At 38.4% G+C, this 27,744-nt stretch overlaps 1 protein-coding gene across 5 annotated transcripts in view; it reads right to left on the reverse strand.

Moving 5' to 3' along the window:
- LOC129774718 (bone morphogenetic protein receptor type-1B) overlaps nt 1-27,744 on the reverse strand; it is a 422,669-nt gene that overhangs the window by 85,193 nt on the left and 309,732 nt on the right. For 4 of the 5 annotated variants that reach the window (XM_055778612.1, XM_055778611.1, XM_055778613.1 and 1 more), the window contains one exon: nt 6,145-6,180. In XM_055778612.1, coding sequence (XP_055634587.1) covers nt 6,145-6,180 — 36 coding nt within the window. Of the gene's footprint in view, nt 1-6,144; nt 6,181-6,542; nt 6,607-27,744 lie in introns of those variants that run through there. The other variant, XM_055778614.1, reaches the window with a different exon arrangement.

The raw sequence follows: 27,744 nt of genomic DNA on the forward strand, positions 1-27,744 counted from the left end.
ATTACTTTTTCGTTCCGATACCTTCCTTCTGCTGTCTCTCGTCTTGCACGCGATCATTTCGCACGGAGGAAAGTTTACTGTCTCCGCCCCTCCCTAGCTGTCTCACCTTCCGCCATGGAGCGAACATTCAATTCCACGGTGATTTTCCACGTTTGAGCTCACGTTAGGTACGGCACAACTGCCGCCAGGTCATCGACGTCACCCGAGAATCTGCACGGCGGTACGGATGCAGGAACGGGTACTGGAGCATAGAATGTGCACCGGGCGAACAGGGCGCGCTGGAGCAGCGTCGTTGCGGTCCAAAGTCTCTGGCGTGATCTCGAGAGCATCAAATTATAGCAATTTAAAAGCGTACGCGAATGGCGTAAAATACTCATTAAATCAATTTGATAAATGGTGATTGCACATGAACGGACGAGAATTAACCACGACGGATAGGTTCTTTTTTTCCAAGCAACAACTATTCTGCGGCACGAGGTGAAAAGAGATCCAGAATTACACTAGATCACGACCGAACTGTTAATTCTCACCTTTGTGCGACATTACAAGCCACTCCATTGGAGAACTACATTGGTCGCTGCCACTCGGTGGCTAGGTCGCGTTGAGTAGTGTTGCTAATTCGATGACACGGCGTTGACGCGGATATTGAGACCTCATGAAAACCCCACTGCGACGATCGGCATCTAGAATAGTTTATTGGTCATGACACAGCGGGATGGCGAGTGCGGTAGACTTTGAAAACATCCTTTGCGCTAATTACACAACGCGTTGTACCTTTCAATACGTAAATCCAATTTGGCCAATGTATTTGGAACTTATGCTGTATTTGGTATGATGAGGATTATCAGAGGTTAAGTAAGACAGCGTGTGGAACAGCGAAGGGGCGAAATTTGCATTTAAATTGGCGAACGCTCAACTGGACGGGTTTTCGGGGTACAATCATCGGCGATGCAATCAGCACCAACGGTAAGCTGTCACATGTACTGACTGTAATAATACCTGAGTGGTTTGGAATATAAGTAATGTTTTTGTACTTCACGGTTTCTTGTGAGACGTCAGTATATTTTATTCAGATTGAAGAAAAAATGATTTACGATATCAATGTTTTTCACATGAAAAATCATCCAAGCTATACGGAAAATTATTTCGACGTAAACAAGTGGAAGTTGAATTCCACTTGCACGATGTTTTGTGAGAATTAATATGATATTATAATTAAGTATCGATATATTAATTACTCATTTGAAGATAATGCAGATCTTATGTTTAAAAAACACAAATAAAAAAGAGTGTTTCATGAAAAAAACATACGATGAAGTGAAGAAGATTAAGATCTGGTGAATGGTCGCAATTCCTCTGTTAGTGATAAAATCGAGTAGTTTTTATTGCACATCACACCATGCTTCTGTCTTTTGTGCCGGAGCAGAAATGACTGATCTCCGTACAAACTGGAGACATGAGAAAACAAATACTTCTTCAGGACCTACTCGCCTATTGCAGCATGTGTCGATCTTTTAGCTAGAATCTATGAAAAGGCAAGGAAGTTGGCCTTTTCGCTATCTACCTCCCCAAACTATGCGATTCTGCGCGTTTTCAAAGCGTTCTACGTTCTTACTGATGGTGAAAGAGTCAAGTGCATCGCACTTTTAGATAGTTTATGTAGTTTGGTCGGATTGTGACCTTATTAGTTAGGCCATTAAGTTTATCATGTGTTTTTTTTTTTTGAGAGAAAATAACAAAACGCCCAACACTACTTTTTAAGATTTCCAAACTACCTCCTTAAATCTATAAATTTAAAAAAAAACGATTTCATTTCTAAAGTTTAGATATTCAAGAATAGACTTTAGAAAGGTAGATCAATGTTATGGAGAGAAAAATCGGAAAAATTTCGGAAAACTATGAAGGAAGGTCGGAAAATTCGGAAAATTGATATCCCATATGTTTTCCATTTACATCATGATAAGCGTTGTCGGTCCATTCGTTGTTCGCGCTCTCGAAATCGATCTTTGTTTGAAAGTGGAAATGGATTTTCAGGTGAAATAACGCACTCCTATATCTCCTTCTATAAATTTTTTTTTCGAGATTACACCAGACCTCGACGTTTCATGCATTTTTAAGTCATTTTGGCATCGAAAAAAAATCGATTTTCCAAAATTCCTTTCCTTTCCTTGGAAGATTTTCGAGAATCAAAAAATAAAAACTTTGAGCGATTTATATAATTGCCATTTTCCATTTTGGACCGAATACGCGTAATGTTGGAAAGAAGGTCTTCAAAGACTTCATTTTTTGTTTAAACAAACATGGTGGCAATCGCAAAGGCTGTGTCGGCGTTGCTCATGATAGCGTCTCGCAAGTGAATTTATTCTTCCTCACGTCGCTTCTGTTGATTGTGTCGTAGGAATCGCAGGTGTTCGCTCTCTACTTTTCTACCGTTCGCAAGTTATTCCTCGTTCAGACGGCGAACGTTAGGATCTTTAGGAACGTTAGTACTCTAGGAGTACTTTAGGAACGATGAACTACAGATTGTTGTTTCTTCTTCAAAACACAATTTCTCGAGTCGCTGTGCAGTCGTCTACTATGATTCCAGCAATGTCTGCAACAACATGCGCATTGGATCTACACACGTGTTCTCCAGCTGTTTTATCGGAATTGATGATAGGTTATCACCTTGGAATCCGAACATGATATGAAGAATTTCAATAATTCATTGTGGTCATTCAAAAATGCATTCAGTTCACCGGCGATGTACCTGGTTTTAGCCGAGCTAAGGTAACAGGTGCATGGGTGGATGAAAGTTCGATGAAGCGGACGTAGCGCCATCTGTCATTCAACAACGTAAAACAAATTGTTTTGTTTGGAAAACGAACGACGGGTTATTTATTTGGATATTTTTTATACCAAAATACTAAAATCCCAGTGATGGCAGTGAAAATTGTGGTTTACATGTATTTTTATGCCAAATTTAGAAAGAAAACATACAAAAAAAGTTCAGAAAAAAACTTTTTTTAGTAAATTAGTTGTTTTGTTTCATAATATATCCTAAAATTTTTGAGATGTCAATATGGCTTTAATTTGATACGTCAATCATCTGAATCGGTCCAATAGTTCAAAAGTTATGAATTTTTATGTTGGAACAAAGGTGAAGGAATTTGATTTTTTACTCAAAAATAAAATATTTATAAAAAAAAAACATTTCAGTCAAATGATTTATTGTGATTGAACATAATACTAATACAGATAATTTACTATAAGCTTGAAAATAATTAGGCAAGTAGCAGTTAGTAGTTATCACACCCCTTCCTTCATCAATCTAGGCCATTGATGAGGCTAAAATAGAATCGTGGGGCATATGATGAAACAACTAATTGTGGATAATGGAATTCCGACGTGGCCACGACATGTACTGTTGATTGTTCGCTGTCTAGAGTAGCACTGAAACGCCAAACTTGCTGAATATAAGTATTTTTCAGTGTCTCTTACATTTCAAACGCTCCAAAATACACACAGAACAGCAACAGAAAATCCGAACCGAATCGAATGTGTAGTGGTGGCGTCAACAGTAATCACTTCTGAATAAATTTTCACAATAAATTCTCCACCGAAAAACGCAGCTCTCATCGCTGAAAAATATTTTATTCATATCCGGCTTGAAATACGCTGCCTTTCGACGCCATTTTAACCCTGGAAACAATGCTCGAATTCAAAATAAATTGTTCGATCGGAATAAAAGTCACAAATAAGTAATTCCCGATTTATCAATATAGCCAACGGCAGTGAAGCTTGCTGAATGGCCTTTCTCAAGGCCGAGTTTTTAGTTTAGTTTTCCAAATTGGCCTTTTTTTTAAAGCTAAAGGCGAATGAACTGAGAAAGTCTGGGAGTCTCAGGAATTCTATGGATATAATTCGAAACATCATCATCATAATACCATTAATCCGAACACGCTCCTAAATTTACAGAAGGTTTCTTCAAGCAAATAATTATGAAAATCAATCCGCTGTGTATTACTTCAGATTTTATTTCAGAATGTATTGTTTGAAAGTTTTGGTGGCCCCGAAAAGAACGCGTTTGGAGGTTTTGTTGAAGCAGATTAAGATGAGTTATCCATGATTCATTCTTGTTTTCGCTAGAACAATACACGAGATTTGTGTCCTTATTACCATTGCACATAGCGAACTCAGTATGCATCGTGAAAATTCTCCTCGTGATGCGGCCCAAGGCTATTACATGTTTGTTCACTCACTAGCATTATCTATTTAATAACGCATACAATGTGTAAGCAAGTGTGATTCAATCATACACAACCAATCTCCACATAACGGTATGAAAACCGACGTGGTAGACCCTATTCAGTATTTATCTTTTGTTTTGTTTCTGTTCGTCAATGCAAGCTCTGCACTATGCTTACTTCGTACTATAATATTAGGCTGTCAAAAAAGTCCTGCGGTTTTTTTTTGAATTTTCATTTGTTCATAATATTAGTTACAATCATCTGTTTTAAGTCAAATATGCGCCGTTTTGTTCGATGACTTGTTCTCAACGAGATGCCAACTTCATAACACCCCTGTTATAGAAGCTCGCTTCCTTATTGGCAAAAAACTCGGATAGCTAATTTTCACAGGCCTCTTTTGTGGCTAACTTCTGACTACCTAGCTCGTTCGCCATGGACAAAAACAGGTGGTAGTCACTTGGTGTAAGGTCCGGACTATACGGCGGATGCAAAAGAACCTCCCATCCGAGCTCCCGGAGCTTCTGGCACGTCACCAAAGAAATGTGTGGCCTGGCGTTGTCCTGATGGAAGACAATGCGGCCCTGTTTATCAAAGATGGCCTCTTCTTCATGAGTGCTACCTTCAAGCGGTCCAGTTGTTGGCAGTACAGGTTCGAATTGACCGTTTGGCCATAGGGAAGCAGCTCATAATAGATTATTCCTTGACAATCCCACCAAACACACAGCAGAACCTTCCTGGCCGTTAATGAGGGCTTGGCCACCGTTTGAGCCGCTTCAGCGGGCTTCGACCACGACCGTTTGCGCTTCACGTTGTCGTAAGTGACCCACTTTTCATCGCCAGTCACCATCCGCTTCAGAAACGGGTCGATTTTGTTGCGATTCAGTAGCGATTCACATGCGTCGATACGGTCAAAGATGTTTTTTTGCGTCAACGTGTGTGGCACCCATACATTGAGCTTCTTTGTGAATCCAAGCTTCTTCAAATGGTTAATAACGGTTTGATGACTTATCCCCAGCTCTTGGCCGATGCTACGGCTGCTACTATGCCGGTCTTTCTCGGCTAATTCAGCGATTTTGTCGCAATTTTCGACGACAGGCCTTCCGGAGCGTGGCGCATCTTCGACGACCTCTACACCAGAACGAAAACGTTGAAACCATCGTTGTGCGGTGGAAATGGAAACTGTATCGGGTCCATAAACTGCACAAATTTTATTGGCAGCTTGAGATGCATTTTTGCCTTTGTCAAAGTAGTACTGTGAAATATGTCGGATTTTCTCTTTATTTTGCTCCATATTTGCGACACTATAACTCACGAACGACTTAGCCAAACAAAACACTGTCAAGGACTATATTATAGCGCGCAAAAATACCTTTCCAACAAGCTATAGTATGACTCGATACAATGAATACAACTAGAACTACGCGCTTACAACGACACCTCGCGGAAATACCGCAGGACTTTTTTGACAGCCAATATATGACGCCATCTTGTGATCGGATTGTATTAATTGAAAATCCCGGGACCGTTGAAATGGAATTCACAAAAACAAATCGTTCGGCCGCAAGCAAAGAATTATTTTCGAGCTTATCAAAAATATATACAAATGAAAAATGAATAAGACTATAAACCATTCTCTATCATTCAAATAAAAAACGAAATTCATACATCACCTCAGTAAACATTGTTTGTCAGTAATTTATTGTTCCGCAATAATTGACAATAATTTCTCCAATATGTATTGTTTTAAATAAAAGTTCAGAACATATTAGTTGTCATTGGAATTATTTTCCGTAGATTGAAAATGATAATCAAATTGATTATTCAAATACTATTCAGTAACCGAAAAGAACTGATACTAGTATTTGCTGGGACTGTTGCAATACTTGGGCATGTGGGTGAAAAATACTTTACTCACCATGAATATTATCCTGCTGATGATCTGCATCTGCACCTGAAAAGAAAACATGGGTATCAATTAGTCGATTGTATAAAGTAGCTCAGCCACTACCGGATAAACAATTGTTAGACACTGTCACCGTATTTGCAAAATTTACTCTAACTAATGACACAAAAAACATTGACTATTATCATGTTCAGGGTGATTCATGATTGTGATAATTTGCTTACAAGAGTGCAGTTTAACTACTAGCGGGCCCACATCAGGCCCGCTGCAATCATTTTATTGTCGCAATCACAAATGCATTTGGCCTCGGCATTACCCCACCCCACACACTACCATCCCTCAGTGCTGCGATCAGCGTATTCACGCAAACATACGACCGGAAGAAGCATTACGCAAATCATTTCGCCTACCTCGTCCCTGCTCGACGTCTCCCAACCTCTCAACTGAGCCGGCTTTCATTCATAACTGCGGTTCATTCATTCCACCCCGAAGGGACTCGCGCAGATGAGTTCGAGTTTACTGCCGCGCTGATGACAAACCACGCGAACGCCCTTTAGCACTAGTACTCACTTGGCGGGTACAATCACTTTTAGGTTGCGAGGCGAAAACACATAAAATTTTGTTATTTATATTTATAACCGTTCACAAACACGGCGAACGCGCGGGGGTCGATAGTAGCTCGCGCTTCGCTCAATCTCATCGGCAGCATCCGAGGGAAGTCAGGCGGGGATGGAGACGATAGGGGTATCGCCTTTTAGCACGGTTCGATTGATTGCCCGTTGTTTCTTGAATTTGTTGAATTCGAGCGATGGGAGTATACACAGTTGATAAAATAATGCTAGCAAGAGATTTGGAATGAACGGAGCGAAATTATGGTTTGACACCCACTTTCCCCAAAAATTGAGAAATAAAAAATATATATCTTTCGGAGAGGGTACCGATAACCCTGTCCGGACAAGTGACGATGACATTTTCTACATATCCATTCATCAGACAACGCCAACGCAGAAAGCGGCGAATCTGAGCGTGCGTGTACCCTGACATGCTCTTAAACGGCACGGGAAGCTGCACAGATGGTCGGTTGACTTTCCGCAAAGCAAGGCCGGCGATCGGGATCGAAGATATCGTAGACTGTGGGTTCGCCCGCTTCTCTCATTGGCTTTCCTGTACACAACGATGGTCTGACAGAGATGGTCCAATATATGGCGGATGTTTTATTTTTGTGGGATTGCCGTAGTGATTACTCCCACGCGTCATAATGGGCCGCGCAGGAAGAGCAGCGAGACACTCTCCCTTCATAGGTTTGCATGGCTGCGATATAATCTGACATTAGGATAATTCAAATTTGATCCACTCTGCGTGGTTGGGTCTTGCGTGCCCAAGATGGTTGGGAGCGCGATACTATTTGTGCTTTGTCATAATCGTGGATGCGTGGAGTATCTGAGGTTTATGCAAATCGTATATTGATGAATTTTTAATTGATAGTTTGACGCGTTCGTTGAACTCGATAATCTGTGTCACATACATGGGTGTCAGTAGTTTTATATTTGAACAAGACTATTTCCTATTTCAACACATTATGCCAATCAAGTTTCGGGACTATATCCAATGTGCTGGAAATATAGGTGATGAAGATGATGAAGTATGCGAGTACTGCATTTCCTGAAATTTTTCGCATCATAACGTCGATATTTATGTTCATATTCAATTACCTAAACCATCAGTGACCATCTTAGAATAACTACTTCCTCGCAACAATCATCAGCGATGGAGATCTATCCACGGTCGAATGAAAATCGATTCATCCATACAACTGCTCTGTTCTGCGAGAAACGTCGGGCTGCTGTGCTATAAATGACACAACAATGATAATATCAACTGTCTCCGCTGTCCGGTGAGAGTCTAACTGAACAATGGAAGAACAGAAGGAATACTCTTACGCCTAAATGGCTACTGTGTAATGTATCATATGCACAGAAGGATTTTTTTTGCGCCTGAAATGGCTACTGTTTAATGTGCAATTAATAGATACGATAAACATGTAACATGTACACGATTAATACCCGGCTCTGTTACAGCTAAAATGCTAATGAGCCTAAATAAATAAAGAAACAAAAAAATAATGTACCTTCCGAATACACCAAAAAACTCGTAGATAAATCTAAAGACAGCTAAAGATAGTTGCAATCAACAAGGGATACCATAATAATAATGGAATTAGCAACTTGGCCAACGCCTTCGAAATCGAGTAGAGATTTCAACGAGCGTACGATTATGAGTTTGAGTCAATTTTCATACATTAGCACATACATACGCCATTTTTAGAGAAATAAAAACGATTATTCTGAAAACTGATAGCAAACCTTTCAACTCTCATATGACACTATCTATATATATAAAAATGGAGTGATGTCTGTCTGTCTGTCTGATTCTTATAGACTCGGAAACTACTGAACCGATCGACATGAAAATTGGTATGTAGGGGTTTATGGGGCCGGGGAAGGTTTTCGTGATATTTTGAGACCCCTCCCCCCTCTCTAAGGGGGTCTGCCATACAAATGAAACACAAATTTCTGCATTACTCGGAAATTAACCAAGCAAACGAAACCAAAGTTGGCATGTGAAAGTTTTAGGGTGCAATAAATGTTTCTATGATGGTTAGACAGTCCTTCCCCCACTCAAAGGGGGGGCTGCCATACAAATGAAACACAAATTTCTGCATTACTCGAGAATTAATCAAGCAAATGAAACCAAATTTGGCATGTGGAGGTTTTAGGATGCAATAAATGTTTCTATGGTGATAAGATACTCCTTCCCCCTCTCTTAGAGGGGGCTGCCATACAAATGAAACACAATTTTTTGCATTACTCGGAAATGAATCAATCAAACGAAACCAAAGTTGGCATGTGAAAGTTTTAGGGTGCAATAAATGTTTCTATGATGGTTAGACAGTCCTTCCCCCACTCAAAGGGGGGGGGGGCTGCCATACAAATGAAACACAAATTTCTGCATTACTCGAGAATTAATCAAGCAAATGAAACCAAATTTGGCATGTGGAGGTTTAAGGATGCAATAAATGTTTCTATGGTGTTAAGATACTCCTTCCCCCTCTCTTAGAGGGGGCTGCCGTACAAATGAAACACAAATTTTTGCATTACCCGAGAATTAATCAAGCAAATTAAACCAAATTAGGCATATGGAAACTTTAGGGTGCAATGAATGTTTCTATGGTGGTTAGATACCCCTCCCCCCTCTCTTAGGGGTAGCTGCCATACAAATAAAACACAAATTTCTGCATTACTCGAGAATTAATCAAGTAAATGGGCGGGACGAAGTTTGCCGGGTTAGCTAGTAACTTTATATAAATAGAATGTTTCGAAAGCTTGTTTTCGACGCCTTCGAAATCGAGTAGAGATTTCAACGAGCGTACGATTATGAGTTTGAGTCAATTTTCATACGTTAGCACATACATTCGCCATTTTTAGAGAAATAAAAACGATTATTCTGAAAACTGATAGCAAACCTTTTAACTATCATATGACACTATAACTTTATATAAATAGAATGTTCCGAAAGCTTGTTTTCGACTTTCAAAAGAAGGGAAAAGAGATCTGCATGTTGGAGTACGATTATGGATTTGAGTCACTGTATTTCGATGTTCTTTTGAAAAATTATGGGTGTTACGTAGAGTGCGTGCGATTTGGCACAGAGGCCGTGCCGTGCCAAATAAAGATGGCACAGAAATTGCGTGCTATGGCACAGTGGACATCCATACTTTAAGGGGCAACCCTCGAAAAAAATCGATTTTTTTGCATTTTTGAGAAGCTTATGTCCTCAGAAGTGTTGTTCTGAAAGAATTGTTCGATATTTGATTTCGTTGGAAAGTTACAGCCGAAGGTATGAGGTCACCTCAAGGGATATATTAAGTACAGGTCGGACTCGATTATCCGGAGTATTGATTTTTTTTCACTCCGGATAATCGACACCTCCGGATAATCGAGTCAAAAAAAATTTTTTTCTTTATTCCTTTTTTTTGCATGTATTTTTTGTTTTTTGAATACTAAAGAGGAATTTGATTTTTGATTCATCCCCTTAAAGTCAGAAAACACCTTTCTCACACGAAAAAAATAAATTTATCCAGATTCTCTCAGGAGGTGGTGATAGGTGATCATATTTGATGAAAAAAATCCTCCTACGCATATGTTCGAATTTCAACAATGACAAAGTTATAGAACTTTTTTTCTGTTACGAACTCTGTTGCCTCAAACTGGCTCTACATTAAAAAGTACGCTACGGAAGACAACTCTGTTGCCTTCATTTGAAAGATGAGAAATTTTAGTATAGGATATAGTAGTGGAACATCTTATTTAGTTTTAATAACATTTTGGAAGTGAAAAACTTAAAAGTTAATAATTTTTTATGTGTTATTATTACTTTTATCCTAAAAATTGTACTAATTGGATTGTTCCTATCTAATAAATTGAAGCTCTCAAACCGCTCTACAATTTGTTCTTTGACACCCAAGTTCTATCTTTCTTAATTTGGCTGCAATATCAATATAAAGAATTCCTGGTAAAAAATCAAGCTATATCGCTATATCGCTATATCGGAGTTTCCCTGTATTGAGGGAAATGCAAAAAATACATAGTCGACTATTAAGTGGCGGTGACCTTTTCGAATTTATGTTGTTCATAATGTAGTCTATTCTCCAAGTCAAGCCATTCAGCCAGTTTTTAGCGGCGGCGAAATTGAATTTTCAAGCTGTTTTATAATGGCAGTATAATTAAAGGTATGTTACAAATTTTAGAACAATCAGTGATCAGGAACGGGGTCAAATTTCAATAGTTGTGGGGCATTCTTACAAACACTCAAACATACATACAAACAGGGCAAGCTGAATGAAACCATTAAAAAGTAATTGTTTATTTGGGAACTGCGGCCATCTTGGATTTCAATTTTTCATAAATAACTGTGTTCTACTAGTCGAGCCCTTTCATTTGATACCGATATTGATGGGGCTCTGTGAAAATATGTAATCCACCATTTTGTTGTGGCCGCCATCTTGGATTTGCATTTTTCATAAATAACTGTGTTTCACTAGTCAAGCTCCTTCGTTTGACAGCAATATTGATGGGAGAAAATATGCAGTCCGCTATTTTTTGGCTTCTCAAGACAATGGAATACGCAGTTTTATAATGATAGCAGAGATAAAGTTGTGTTGACAAGAAGGGTGTAAAATTTCTATTTTTAAGTTCGTCGCCTAGCGCGATTCGGATGGTTTTCTTGTGGAGCCCAAATGGTCTGTCGGTACGTTAGTAATCAGAGAATATATATATATAATTATTTTTACTTTTGAAAAACCAACACTGAATTGATTCCCTGCATACAAACATACAAACAGGGCAAGCAACAGAACCGTTTAGTAGAAAAAGGGATTTGAATCTGTGCACTAAAACATACCATTCGTATTAAGTGTATCAAATGTGCCATTTGTGCCATTTGTGCCATTTGTGCCATTTGTGCCATTTGTGCCATTTGTGCCATTTGTACCATTTGTACCATTTGTACCATTTGTGCCATTTGGGCCATTTGTGCCATTTGTGCCATTTGTGCTATTTGCGCCATATGTGCCATTTGTGCCATTTATGCCATTTGTGCCATTTGTGCCATTTGTGCCGTTTGTGCCATTTGTGCCATTTTAGGCATTTGTGCTTTTTGTGCCATTTGCGCCATTTGTGCCATTTGTGCCATTTATGCCATTTGTACCAATCTGTGCCATCTGTGCCTGCTGTGCCAACTGTGCCAATGCGTGCCAACCGTGTCATTTGTACCAAACGTGCCAGCTGCGCCAAAGTGTACCAACTGTGCCAGCTGTGCCAACCGTGCCAAGTGTACCATGGCACAGCTCTGTGCCGTACCAAATGGTACAGAATTTTGTCGTGCCATGGTACGTGCCGTGCCAATGGCACACGCATATTAGTGTTACGGCTTGGCACGGACCAAGTAATCGGAAACAAAAAAAAAGACACATATCGAATTCTTAACACTTCATTTGCACAAAAATGACTACACAAACTACACAAAAAACACTAATCAAATGTGTTGAGGAATCCTAGAACCACGCCTGGAAAAACAAAAGCAATTAGTTATGTAAATACATAAAGATATTTATCGCCACTTGCCTTTTCCAACGAACAATTACCTGCAACTATATAAATATTGTTATCTTATGTACATATGATACGATAATTAATATTCAATACTTACCGCTCACCGCATCACACACCAAAACACAAACAATAACAAACACACATCGCAATGAACAATAACATTGTATACTCAAAACAATAACAATTGAATTGTCATAGAATAGGAACGGATTGAAACAGACCCGCTATAAAACAAAGCTCCATTGTTATAATGTTCCAGAATACCCGAGCAAAGATACAACAACAGAATTTATTGTAGCGGGTACCGTATAAAAAGGGCACGAAATGTTCAGTACATAAAGTTGTAAAGTTCAGTTCAGTCGTAAAAGTTCAGTGGCTATTTAAACATTGTAGTGAAATAAAGTTCAGACGCAAATAAACCATAGTGAAATAGTGAAGTGCAAAAGTGAGAAAAGTTTCCTTTTGATCCGAAGTGAAAGTAAAGTCCTAGAATTGCCGCAGTTTGGTCGGTCGAACTACAAAAGTGTCGGGAAGTGTCCGAATCCTGTTTCGATTCCGCCAATTCGTCGATTTTCTCCCGTAACAATGTGTTTCCTTCATCGAAAAAAAGGACAATCTCAACGCCTGGTGAAAACTTTTGTCACTGTAGACATATTTAGACATAATTCTACAATAGAAAATGATGATGTATATGATTAAAATCATACACAGAACTTGATACTGCAGCATATAGATGCAGAACCCTAGGCTGATCACATGAAATGTAATATTAAATTACATAATATCTAAACAGAACTCAAAAAAAAGAGTTAATGGGTCTGGGCCTAGGGGCACGGACGGGATCTTAACATAGGACTGTGATTGTGTGTACTGATTGCATTTGAATTGAGTTTTTTTCATTGTTCAAAATCTGTGATTTTTTCTCTTTTAATAATCAAATGAAAGATCTGAAAAAAACCGTTTCCTGTATGAACTTGTACCCTTTCAATAGGTTAGATGAGATAACGTGGAAAAATCCGGAACCACATTCTATTCATAAATGTACACAAAAATACCATTAAAGCCGTTACTACCCTTTTCTTCTGTTTATTCAATTACGCAGAAAAAGACAAAAGGTGGGACCAGAATGCCGCGCCATGCGTCGCGTTGCGACAATTGTGCTTTGACACTTCATTTTAAATATGTGTGTTTCCATTTAGTCGAACACAATAATGCGTTGCGTCATTAGCATCGTTGTACTAAACGCTAACATTTGTTCTAAACTGCTTGCGCAGAATTCGCGATGACAGTGGCATGGTGTCGGTAATTTGGGTCCCAAACTCATTAGTGTAATCTCTATCAGATTAGAAGACACGAAGCCGGTTTTTAAATTCTAAAATTTGAATGAAAATTTTCACATCATGTTATTTGATTACTTGAAACACGTGTTTCTGACTTTCATTCAACCATATGGCTAAACAATTCCAACATTGTTGCTGAATTTTTTCATCATAATATAGGGTTGTCTTCATAAACAATTTTCGTATGAGACTTTTTCACCACCTGCAAACAAAAATGTTTTTCATTTAAATAGAGTACTATTTTGATATAGAAAAGCTAATTTTCAATCATAATTTTAATTTTGAAAACGTGTTCATTCCGACTGAAAATCAGCTATTCTTTCACTCTCCCCTAAACTAGTAAACGAAGCTCAATGCCGCCAGCGCGGATATGTCAATGTGTTGTTTTCAAAAAACATTCAACTGATCCGTGGACACAACAAGAATAAGATTTTCATACGAACTTTATTTTGTTTTTGTTTACATGAAAAGTGGTGACGCGAATGCTAGATTGTGACTGCAATTCAGCAGACTGCGTCGGACGAATGTTTTAGTACAAAACGCAAGCAATGACTGCTGATGAGAAGCAACACACAACGCGGCATTCTGTTTCCACCTAAAGAGTCATCATGTATCATTTTTAAACACAAATCTAAATAGTTAAGATCTACATAAATATAAGCCTAAGTCAAATAAATATATGACTACAGAAATATATTATACATAAAAATAGCATTATCTCCTCCGTTGCCACGTTTTCCGATGCATTGTTTGTAGGGGTTGTGATAACTTTAGAGCCAGGTGATGTATATTGAGTATCCTATGGCCATGAGTGTTCTCTTGAGAAGTTCGTGTAGCTGCTATAGTGAATTGATCTAATTGGGTGCTAAGTTCTGCTTATGTATAAGAAAGGGATAGGATAATGGGTAAGTGCATTCGAGGAAGTGTAGCGGGCTTCTAAGGAAGACATATATGGGGAACATTGAATTATGATTTTTCAAAGTTAACCGATGGTCTAAAAAATCATGTTTCTCCAAATGACATTCCAAAAATGACGTTTTTCCAAATTCAAAATATTAACTCTTTGTGGTCGTTTGTGTGCTCTCAGCCACCACAACAAGAAACCAAGCTAATCTTATATTTTACTCTTCTTCTTCTTCTCTGTTTTCAAGAGGCTTTAATTTTTGCAGTTCATTCGCCTCTATTATATTTTACTCAACCAAGTATCAATTTATGCTTTTCCTAAACGAAGCTTGATGTCTAGTGAACCTGTTCACGAATCAATACGGTGCTCCTATGAGTAATAGATAACGGTACTCAGTATCAAACAAAGGTGTCACCCACACAAGACAACGCACAGTGCGTTGAATGCATAGGAATGGGGGACAAAAACCATAACAGCAATTTTTATGTGAAAGATATAAAAAAACGGTGCCCTTGGTCCAGAAACCATGAAAACTATGGAAAACAGATACAATCAATAATCACGAAAATTTTTTTTGTAATATTTTTCCATAGAAGTTTATCTACCTCATTGGCTTTAATTTGGTATTTTGATCATCTAAATCGGTCTACGTTTAACATGGAATGGCTGAATATTTATATATGGAGACAACTAAAAATATAATGTTTACTCGTAAAATTTTTGTGCGTAAATTCTCGCGTTTGACATGTTTTTCAGATGTTTTAAAAAGAAAAAAAAGGGTTTCTGAACCTGTCAATCGCGATAATATACACACTAAAATGTTGCAAGTTAAACATTAATATTATTTTTCAAAAGAAGCATGAAAAAGTTGTTGTTAAGAAAATCTTTCTCTGAAGCAGTACCCTTTTTCGATGTATAGATGACTTGAGAAAAAAAAACAATTTTGCTTTTGTTTTTCAGTTTAATTGAAGAAATTGTTTAATATTTTTTAATTTTAACAATTTCCTACGTGGTGTTCCCTTGACCAACATATTGTATGTCTCATAGTTTTTGAGTTAGCAATTCCTGTTAAAAATCTAAGAAAAAACTCTGGCCCTTTAAAAAAAACCGGCTTTTTTTTGCTTAAAGGATCAATGTCTTTACATCCACACTATTTCGGATTTCGCTCCTTTTCCGCGCCGTTTATTCATCTTGCTGATGATCACGCTATGCACCTCGTAACACAGACATAATTTGGGTAAAACAATATGTGCATATGCCAAAACATCAGTCGCAGTTCAACAGTCATCTATCTAGCAACCAGTTTGCGGCGGCGACGGAGGCGATGTCATTCGAATAGCCTTTCTTAAGGCCTAAACATGAGAATCTCGGTTTTTGATTTTGCGAATGGGTCTTTTCAAGGCTAGAGGCGAATGAACTGAAGGAGTTTAAAGTCTCTATAATTCAAAACAATATTTGATGATGATATTGACATACACGGAGAATATACGTGTAAGTAAGAATAAAGCCTCAATAAAGCATAAAGTAAGAATAAAGCCTCAATGAATAAAGCCTTCCGGCTAATATGACTATAGTTTTAATGTCATTTGACATTAAAACTGCAGTGGTGTGCATTCTTTTTCTCCCTTTATTCTGCATTCAAGCGTAGCTGCACATATACATCCACCTGCACATCGATGGATGGTATTCAGACGGATTGCTATATCAAAGCAACCGTCGAACTCTCCCCTATCAAGTGCGAATGTGTTGAATGAACGTTTTCAGCGGTGAGCGTTCCCCGTGAACACTGTTGTTTAATTACGGGGCGATGGATATCTAATGTATAGGACGAAAAAAAGCCGAAATGTCATATGACATTTTTAGTTCGACGGTTGTTTGACTGTTCATTTTATGATGTTCATTAATGACACAGCACATACGTCTCCATGAACAGTCATATGATGGTGACCATTAGCAACACTGCCCTCGAGCTGTGAACGCTAGCGAATATTTCATTTGAAGTGCATCAGAAGAGTGCAAATGATTATAGATCGCTTCAAGCCAGCAGTGTTTGGCTTTGTGTGTGTTGCTTGTTTTCGTTGCGCGAAACTTAGAACTTGTTCATTTCCTGTACAATTTTTCGTATTTGCTCTCGTGCGCATCGGCTCTGTTATGATGCAAGAAGCTCCTAGCTTTGTAGAGGATTTTGATCGAGAGTCGAGAAACGATTTTTCATAAACGGTCATTCTCGCGATGTTTCATTTTTATCGCTGCAACTGTGTGCATCGGTTAGACGCGTGTTTGATGCTTGTTGAATGGCGATGCACGGAAGATGCCTCTCGTTAAATACTCAGTGCAATGCGTTCGTTGATATAAAGAAGTAAATTGCAACATATGACAAATTAGTGTATTGTTCTCGCAAAGGCAAGAATGAATCGTTGATTCTCGAAATTATTCTACAAAACCATGCAAGCCATTAAACCTTTTCAGGGTCCCCGGAACTTTTTACTAAAGAGTTATTTATGAAATTTCGACGTATTCGTAAATAATATCCTAAGCGGTAGTGTCTCGGATACAACCCCTCGTTTTTTTTCTTATTTTAAAAAATTTTATCATAATTTTACTATATTATTATTCATTATTAACTGACCCGGTAAACTTCGTTCCGCCCAAAATTGATTTTTCGTAATGAATATTTTTGAACATTCTCACTAAGTGAACGTTTGTGGGTGCGAGCGCAGAATTCTTCAATGAATGATATTCTGATTGGCTCTTTACTTCTTTTATTTCCTATTACTATAAATTTCCATAACTCCTACCAAAACTCATTAGAATATAAAATTACATTCAGACACAATTCTCGTTCAAGATTTTTGAAACTCTTGCAAATAACATGTTTCTTCATCACATGGTATACATACTTGATACAGTAAATTTTCATTCACAATTTTTATATTCAAAGCGCGTTATTCCACCTAAGAATTCATTGCCATTTTCGTTTCACACCAACGGATACAAGAGAATAAAGACGGCTTATATCTAACGATTCCGTTCTACATGACTCAATTCCCCATTCTCCTTCAAAATTTCCTTTTTTTTTCTCTCTCCATAACATTGATCTATGGACGAATACAATAAAATAGAGACGGCTCAAATCGGACAATTCTTTTTTCGGGTTTCACGCTTAACATCACATTTGGCGCTCCATTTTTGTTTATATAGATAATTAGCATCATTACCCGAAAATAGACTCAGGGAGCTATGGGAGGGTGCACCGGGAGATAAAAATGAACAATTTTTCATTTTCTCATGGTTCCATTCCGGCAACATTTTATATTTGATGTGTTGCCGAAATCAATTGAATAGTATACAGAAAATGGAATGCGATTTCGTTCTGAAGCAAACATTTATTGGCCCGACACTAGGTGCAACTTTTTCAACTACGGAAAAGAATTAATTATGCATACCTAGTTTTAGACACTCCGACCTAATGATATAAAATGCTAGCCGAACAATGTGTTGTGCTCCTTCGAAAGTCCCACGTCCACATTCTAAAAATGGTTTTCCATTTACCATCGCCCAATGATGATGTGGAAATGCTCTCGATGGCGGTCGCTAATCAGAACGATCTGAGAAGGCGGCCGCTTTGCACCATTTGTTTTCAGTAGCTTTCAAGCGCTAAGAGATTACGAGAGTGCAAGCGAAGGCGGTAGACCAAATCACGCCGGACTGGAATGGATCAGTGCTCTCTGTATTTATGCTGAAATTTATCATTCAAATTCCCACGAAACCAAATTTTCCAAGAACATATTTATAACGAGACTGAATGAAATGAATATTTCAATCTGGTGGTGAATATGGACCCCATCGAACGGGGGTACAAGCATTCAATTGATCCACGGTCCACCACGGTCACATTCGCGTGGGATGCTCGCCAATGCACTGAACTGTACCACTAATAAATCCATTTGAATATGAATGTTGCTACTTCATCAACCCACACGCGGTCCGCCGTAAGCATACATGATATTTTAGCGTACTTAATCAGCTGTGACCTCGAGCAGTGAAAATTCGATTAAACTTCAAATGCCTTTGCCCAGGATTTCCAGTTATTCAAGCTTATCAGTGTATTCTGCATCATCTTGGGTCAATTTAAAGGGGTTCCAAAACTTTTCATTGTATCCAATAGTCACTAACGATTTCCCATTGCGTGGCCGCGTGCTCTTGTCAATTATCGCGAGCCAGCATATCTATAAATTATTTATTGCCATAATTATGGGACATATTGCTCGCTGTATCGAGTGTGTCAGGTGGAACAATCTTTCACTACCTTGAGGCGAACGGCCGGCTTGGAGGCGTGGAAACGCTCGACGATATGTCGACAGCGAGCAAAGTGATCTACAAATTATTCCGCAAAATCAGCTTACGTCGGGTTAGTACTGTCTATTTGTTCGCGTCTAGGTTCGTGGTGGCGCTGGAAAGATACACTCCCAGTCAGCGGACAAAGAAACTCGAGAGCTCCTTTCGCAGAATTACAACGGCTGGAGACAACGATACGAGCGCTGCTGCTGACGCTCGACTGGATTACCGACAGGAGAAAACTGCACCGAAGAACCCAGCGAAGACGCTTTGCAAGACAATAACACAGAGTCGCAAAAGCAGGCTAGACACGTGCCAGGCTGAAACGAGACAGAATTATGTCCCGCTTCTAGAGGCGACATCGGGTTAAGATGGTCGGTTTAAACCCCATACAACCAGGTAGAGAGAACGGTCATAAAACAGTAAACACTGTTTGGGTTTTTGAACTGCTTTGTTTTGAGTATTTTACGACATGCCTCGCATAAGAAGCAACTGTTAATTATTATTCAACTGGGGATAGACCCTTGTCCCGCTGGTGGACCTTTACTTCACTCAGGTGGAACAACGCGCCGTGCGGCCACTGGTGGGAATTTAGGCGGTGCGCGATTCTGCTCAAATTTGTCCTATGCGGCAAGCTAATTATTCTGCCCAACAGCGCGCGAACTGCGCGACTCGAACAGTGCGTGGGATGTGAACTCCCAGGGGGCATCCAATTAAAACTGCACTCTGCATCCCACCCAAAAGCTCGGCAGCCCAGGGGGTAACGGGTTGTGCACTCATAAAAGTGTATCGAAATTGATTTACAACCACGCGAAATGTTTACAACCGTTGACGGCACGCTTCAGTGGCGTTGGAGGGGGGGTTGTTGGTATCTGAGCTATATGTAGGGGAATTCGGTCAAATTTGGAACAATCCGTAGGGATTTTAGTTCTTGGAGACGCGCTTTTATTCCGTCCCAAAGTAAGAGCATGATACCACAAAGATATGGTTCAATATTTTTTTTCTGAATTATTATGTATGAAACATAAATGATTTCATTCGAATGCAAGTGGCGAAATGGTCTATTTTGCAGTGCATTGTTAATCTCTCATGGTCTATTTCTTGAATCGCGTTCCATGAATGTTAAGTGTGTTACTTTCTGCTTCTGGATCCATAATACTCACTGGGTCGAATAGATCTATAATCGGAAGACGTAGAATGTTGACGTTTGTGGGAAAATATATCGGAGTATTTTCTATACAATGTTTTATTTCCATTTTCAATCACGTAATTGTAGAAAAAAATGATATGATTAACAAACGAATATATCGAATATTTACAATTTCTCTTGAAAAATCATTAAATTTTATTTGGATAAAGTGCAAACAGCAAATACAATTTGTGGACCATTTTTTTGTTATATTTTTGTAAAGAAGCGTCGTTAACGGACATGAGAAGCTCTGTTTATAAATACTGGTTCCGGGTTTTTTACAAGTACCACTTAAAGTATGAAACTATGCAAATAACTTAATGAATGATTTTCAACTTAAGACTATGAGTGTGTTGTGTAAACAAAGAAATTGGGTTTCGCGTGAACTTGATTCAAGAGATAACGAACGCAGTTTTTTAACGTACGAAAAATTTCACAAAAAAAATGGAGAAAAGAAGTCCAGTCATGCGTCACCCACCTTCGAGCCGTAAAACCGAAAATTTCTGGCAAAAAGAAAATGCTGTGTATACACCCAACTAGCGTTGACAGAATAAATTTCATCTTCGGCAGGAAAAATGCTCATTCGTGTGTTGAAGGTGAAATGCACATATTAAACCACCTTTTTCAAAAGTGTTAAAATGTTTGTATGTATGAAGCGCACCATTCATTCTCTCAGACTGAACGTCAGCTTGGAATTGTACCAAAAAAAAGTCCAAATGATGTCAAGCAGGGATCGAACCAAGGCCGACTTGAATGTAAAGCTGTTTTACATGATTCCAACCACTGGTGGTGATGCACAAATGCGTGAGAATATTAGGGGAACCCGGGGCAAGAGTGCCACCTTAAGTTAATACGCGTTTTTGAATGCTCTTTTGGAATATTTGTTTCCATTTTTTTTGCTGGTTTGTTCATTTATACTCTTATTTAGGTGTAGCTATGCATCAAATTGTTCAAAAGTTATGCTTACTATGAAAATGTTTCATTTAAAAAATGATGTTTTTGGCTTGTATTTTTCCAGGGGCAAGAGTGCAACCTCGACGGGGCAAGAGTGCGAACCTTATAAAAAGATAATTTTTGATGAAAAAAGCACTGTGAAATTCACGGTGGTTCCAAAGAACACAAACTCAAGTTCTGGTGGCGTTCACGAAAACCGGCAAGCCAGTCTTCTCCGGCCAATTTGGATGTTTTGTCGAAAGAGTGATCTAAATTATTTCACTTTGCGATTTTATACCCGGGATGTCGTGTGTTGTCAGCCTATAAGATAACTTCTGCATATTAAGGATGTGACTCACGAGGTACTCCTCCTGTTGTTTAGAAAACACAGTTTTAAAACGGCCTAACTTCTGCATATATTTGGCCAATGTTCTTCTGGGCAAACTATATTCCTCCGCAGCTCGTCTCCATGAATTACAGAATGTACGGCAACAACCATAGTTTCCATCTGCCACTGGTTTCGGAACGAAATACGTTCATATTTACAAACCATGACCACAACAAACACAATCACGATTACACTATTTGCGTTTGACAGATCGAATTCGAGGTTACGACTATGACATTTTTACCCCGGTAATAATGGCTTCTTTTGCCCCGGAAGTTGAGAGATAACAAATTTATATTTTATTGAAATAAATGCGTACGATTTAAATTAGTTCATACAGTAAGTTGAAAAAAAAAGATTATTCTATTCGTATTTATGGGTGGAGTCATGCAAACATATAGAAACTGAGGGTATTTCGTTAATTTGCGCCTGTGCGTTCTTATATAGATCGCAGTTGTAAGAAGCTCAGTTTGTATTTATCTGTTTTCCAATTAAAAATGTGTAAGGTTCTGGCTGATAATATGTGAGATATATGCAGTATCTGTATAAAACAAAGTTCTGTAGTTAAACAATTGTAAAAGATGGAAATAGGCAAAATGATCAGATGGGCATTCTTGCCCCGGGTTCCTCTACATCACATTATAAAATGAAGTAGGATCTTAAAAGTATACATGGAAAGTGTTTCCTAAAAATAAAAAGGAGAGCATAAACGTGAACTTGTCACCTTTTCGCGACGAGGGCCGTGTATGTGTAACCGTGTAACTGGTTAATGCGTGCTTATTTGCATTGTATCTCTTGTTTCGCTCTCTCACATTGCTCTTGCTATCTCATATATATTATACCCCAACTCCCATCTCGCTTGAGTAAATGATGTACCAGTATGGGATGGCAGCTCATTTATATGTTATTTTAGGCTCATTCATTTTGGTATATCGTCAACATTGAAGCTCACACCCCCAATATACCAGATCATTGATCTTTCAGTACGACAAAGCTCGACCACATATATCGAAAACGTCGGGGATGCTTCAGAACTGTTACGATGGAATGTCCTACCCCACTTCCCATTTTCAACAGACATTGCTCCATCCGGCGGCTTCTTGTTTCGGCCGGTAACCTGACCGAGCAGCAAAAAAGTCAATTTATTAAGGCGGACTTCCTGAACGATGGAAGAGAATCGTTACTAACGATGGACATCATTTTAGTGTGTGTCAATGGGTAATTTTCGGGGGTCTTCGTAGCTACGTTTACGCGTTCGTTTACCAAGCGATCGATCGTGAGCTCAAAACTCAAGGCCTCAAGTGACTACGCAACAATCATCAGCGATGCGATGGAGATCGGACAATGATACAGACGGAATACTCTTGCCCTATGCGAAATATCAGGTCAATCGGACTTGAGGAAGAATGGCGCAAAGAGGTCAAAGTTTGAGTTTTTTGAAAATCGAAAAATCATCCAAGTAGAGGAAATCGGGATTTTCGAAAAAAAAAAGTTTGATGCCAAATGTCTTAAAATTGCATGTCGAGATCTACTGTCATCTCAAAAAAAAAAATGTTGTCAAAAATCGACACTCTGGAACATAGTTTTTTTTTCGAAATACGAGACGAAACGTATGGTTTTGGGTGCCAATAAAAAAAGTTATCTCGATTTTTCATTCGGAAATGGCTGCGAAATATTGATTTGCACCATAATATATCTTATGCAAAATATTAACTCATTCGGACTATTATTAGTGTCGCAGACGTTAAAATTTGAGTTTTTTGAAAACCAAAAAATCGCCGAAAATCGGGGTTTTCAAAAAATATGTTTGATGTCAAATGTTTTAAAATTGTATGAATCGTCGAAATTTACTGTTATCTCGAAAAAAAAAAATTGTCAAAAATTGTTCCGTCTAAAAAGTCGATTGTTCCAAAAAAAATATTTTTGAGACAAAAGTAAATCTCGATGTGTTTGGCATCAAAAATTTTGTTTGAAAACTCCGATTTCCGGTGATTTTTTGAATTAAAAAAAAACTCAAATTTTAACGTCTGCGACACTAATAATTGATATAATATAATATTTTGCATAGGGTATATCATCGTGCAAATCAACATTTTGCAGAATGTTCCGAATGAAAAATCGAGATAACTATTTTTACTGGTACCCAAAACTGGTGGATGTAAAATGGATCCCTTAAGACACCATTTTACAAAATGATCATAGTCAGAGCGCGATTAGCTTTTTTCAAATGGTGGTCAAAAAGGCACGACTATGCACTTGGTAAGGCTGGAAAGGAATAATTTATTATGATTTGCTTGTATATGGAGCAATTCCAAATGAAATCGAAAAATGACAAAAAAGGAGTATTTTTGATTCGAATGAAAGTTTGTATTCCGTTCGGGTTGGAGGAAAAATGAGTTTTCCAGAGCATTTGGGAATTTTTGGACTCAAGTGTAACTTTTGAAAAGGGCGTATCGATTTGAGTGAGAGAAATCTCTGATAATTTTTATCTCAAAAACTATGAGAAATAGTATCTTGGAAAGAGTCATAGAGTATTGATGTCCAAGCGTGAAAAAAATATACACCGAGAAAAAAATTAGTACTTTTTTCTTATTTACAAAAAAAAACCTTAATTTGCAATATCTAAAATGCATATATATATATTTTTATTTTTTGATAATTCATGTAGAAAATTTAAAAAAATGGGTAAAAGATGGTAAAACTATTTTTGATAAACTTTTTGGAACATCGAGTTTTTATGAATTTTCGAACGTTCGAATTTTTGTATGTTAACAATCATTTTTAGCCACAAATTATGAATTCTGATGTGATTTAAAATAAAAAAGCTCTTTATCAATCTCCTTCTAAACGCAGCCATTGTTGAGATATTAAAAAAAATATTTCTAATTTATTGTTTTTTTTAATAGTAAATGGGCTCTTTCGTATGTTTGTCGTGTTATATCGTCATGTTCATGAAAATTTTTGAATTTGCTTATAATTTTCAACATCTTTTCCAAATACATTATTAAGGTAAAACAATATGATTAGAAGATACGTTGTAAATCATTACGTTTTGTTTTAACCCACATGTCTTCAAATGTTTTTCAACGTAACTCCTAAACATATAGTTTTACCATAATGATGTATTTGGAAAGTTGTTGAAAATTATAAGCAAATTCATAAAATTTCATGAATATAGCGGTATAACACGACGAACATATTGAAAGGGCCTATTTACTATAAAAAAGGCATAATTAGAAATATTTTTTTTAATATCTCGAGAATGATTAGAAGGAGATTGATAATGAGCTTTTTTATTTTAAATCACATCAGGATTCATACTTTGTGGCTAAAATGATTGTTAACATACAAAAATTCGATGTTTCGAAAATTCATAAAAATTTGATGATATGTATTTTAGATATTGAAAATTGAAGTTCTTTTCTGTAAATAAAAAAAAGAGTACTAATTTTTTCTCAGTGTATATTTTTTCACATTTTGTCATCAATACTCTATAACTCTTTCTAAGACACTATTTCGGTACGACTCATGGTTTTTGAGATATAAATAAACAAATATTCCTCTCACTAAAATCGATACGCCCTTTTCAAAAGTTACACTTGAGTCAAAAAAATCCCAAATGCTGTGGAAAACTCATATTTCCTCCAACCCAAAAGGATTACAAACTTTCGTTCGAATCGAAAATACAAGTTTTTAAAATCTGCATTTTTAGTTCGATTTCATTTGAGGGGCTTAGAATGAAAGGGGTGTAAGTGATTTAATCGATTTCTCTTCATCAACTCTCTCTTTTGGTCATAACTTAGCTGCAAATACATTCCCAGCTGTATTTGACAATGTGGAAGATAGGCCAGAGCCTCATCTATCGTATTCTATAGCAAACTTGAATTGAAACGTTTTTGCAGTTGAGTTATTAACTAAATAAAAAGTTGATGAAGAGAAATCGATCAAGTCACTTACACCCCTTGCATTCAGAGTACCTCATTTGGAATCGCACTATGGTCAAATGCCGAATTCGGATCTCTACTATCAACAACTGAGTCGTTTGAAACTTAAGATTGACCAGAAACGGCAAGAACTAGTCACCAGGAGAGGTGTTGTGTACCATAAGGACAACGACAAGTCACACACGTCTATAATGACTCGTCAGAAGTGAGTCAGTGTGGGTTTCTTAGGGGTAATGAAATTATCTTCAAAATGGGCATAAGTCTTGACATATTTGACCAAATTCAGATCATTCCAACTATGCCACACACTATATCCATACTCTTAAAGTTTTAGCCACAGTTACATATTCTTATGACATGAGTGAGATGATGAGACACCTTCATTAAAACATACCTCAGCTTGAACACAATTTGTGAATATGATCAGAAAAATTTAATAACGGGCAGAAGCCGTCAGACTCTAGTTTCGCTAACTCTTTGACTTATCATAGTTCTTCACGCCAAAGTTCCTGACAGATACACTACAAGACGAGCATTTGTGACAACACTAAATCGTCTGAGACGCGTGATCTCGGCAAACCGCTACGCTATCGCCGGAGTGACACGGTCCGTGTACCGGATCACCGGTGCAGGCTATAATTATGGACCATTTTGTGTAGAAATAAACTATTTCATTCTTTTTCACACAGCTCCAGCACCGAGCAGCAGATACGGTTGTTGCATTTCTCTCATTTGAATATTTTAACTGCTACCGTTCCGTTGCGCGACTTGCCACAGGCGACAACTGTGTGCTGCACCCTATGGCATCGCGGGCGACCGAGAGTGATTATAATATCACCAATTATATCTAATCACGCGGACAGGCCCAGGGAGCAATGAAAACAACGACTTTCAGCTGAGAAGGCTGTTGGCCCTGCGGAGAGAAAACAGTAGTGTTGCGACAGGTTTCGCGACCAACTATGCACACTGTAAAAAAAAGTTGGTGATGGATTGAATTCGAGCGGCTGCGGATCTTGAGATTGCGTGGCAGTAATTAGGTCAAATTATACACTAATTGCAGAAGAGATTGATTGCACAGGTTATTCAAATCTGCGGTAATGATCGCGAGTAATGAGCAATACAAAATTGCAATAAAGGCCTCGTGGAATCTCCTACTCGATCACGTCATAAGACGTGCCTTTACGAGGAATCACAAACAGCTGTGGCGTACACGTTGCATGACTCATAGCTCCATCAAATGTCACCATTAAATTCGTTTGTCGTGTCCAATCAGCGAAGCGAAGTTTGAACCGATGTTTCCGCTGACGGCAAAATAACAGACAAAAAAGTTTGCGCGAAAAAGGGCTGCCGTGAAATCAATAAAAATACAGCCAATCAATTTCCAATCGTTCACACTGCGAATGCAACCCATTCACGCGGGCCTCACGACATGGGGTTGATTCTGGGGCCCACCACCACAGAGGACCAGAATGGCAACCACGGGAGCCCCGCTCTACTTTTTTTTCTCTTCTGCTCGTTGTAGCTCGAGGTGGGTTCTGGAGTTTTTAATTTAATTCATATGCAATCGCTTGAGTAAGCTTTAGCGATTTGCCGCACTGAAAATATGTAATTTGAGTCCCCGCGGCTCGGCGGAGGCACGATTGCCGCGTAATGTGGGCTATTATTTTTCCGATCAGCATGAGGGTTGAGAAACCATGAGGGTGTGTTTTGAATTGGTATTCAATGGACCCCGAATCGGATTTCAACGGGCGATAATTGGCAGCGAAAGTAAATAACACACATTCAGATGTAGCTCAGAACGGAATCGGTTTTGCGAAAGGTTTGCCTGGCAATGTTTTACAACTGTAATTTAATACCGCATGTACTTCCAGTATAATGTATTCAATGTTAGTTGAGATATAGTGGTTACTTCAACCAGATCTCAAACATTGTTTTTTTTTTTCCAAAATATATATTTTATTAAGGCTCATATTGCGTCAGCCTAACGGGGCCGGGAGTTCAATATTTTGACAATCTTTGCTTAGACTATGTTAGTAATATGTAACCGATTACTCGCGGTTGACTCGAGGTTAGTATTACAAGTGTTCTCATAATTGGTATGTCGCAGTCTTCGATGCTCTGTACGTGTGCCCGACACGGGATACTTCCTATTGGGATGCAGCTGACCATTAATCAGCAACGCCCCCCTAGTCTGTACCCCATATCTAGCGTGGTGCGTCTTTCTCGACTCGAGGAATCCAGGATAGAATGGTCGCTAGCCGGCGCAATCATCAGCTCGTGTAGAGTTGTCATGAGCGGTACAACCTTTGGCTCTTGTTGAATCATCAGTGGACTGCACAACCTTTGGCCCGTGTATCTGTAAAGAGTGTGTGTATGTATTGCCGCATATCCCGGACGGGGATATCC

This window comes from Toxorhynchites rutilus, chromosome 3 (genome assembly GCF_029784135.1).
Source record: "Toxorhynchites rutilus septentrionalis strain SRP chromosome 3, ASM2978413v1, whole genome shotgun sequence".
NCBI classification, from domain to species: domain Eukaryota; kingdom Metazoa; phylum Arthropoda; class Insecta; order Diptera; family Culicidae; genus Toxorhynchites; species Toxorhynchites rutilus.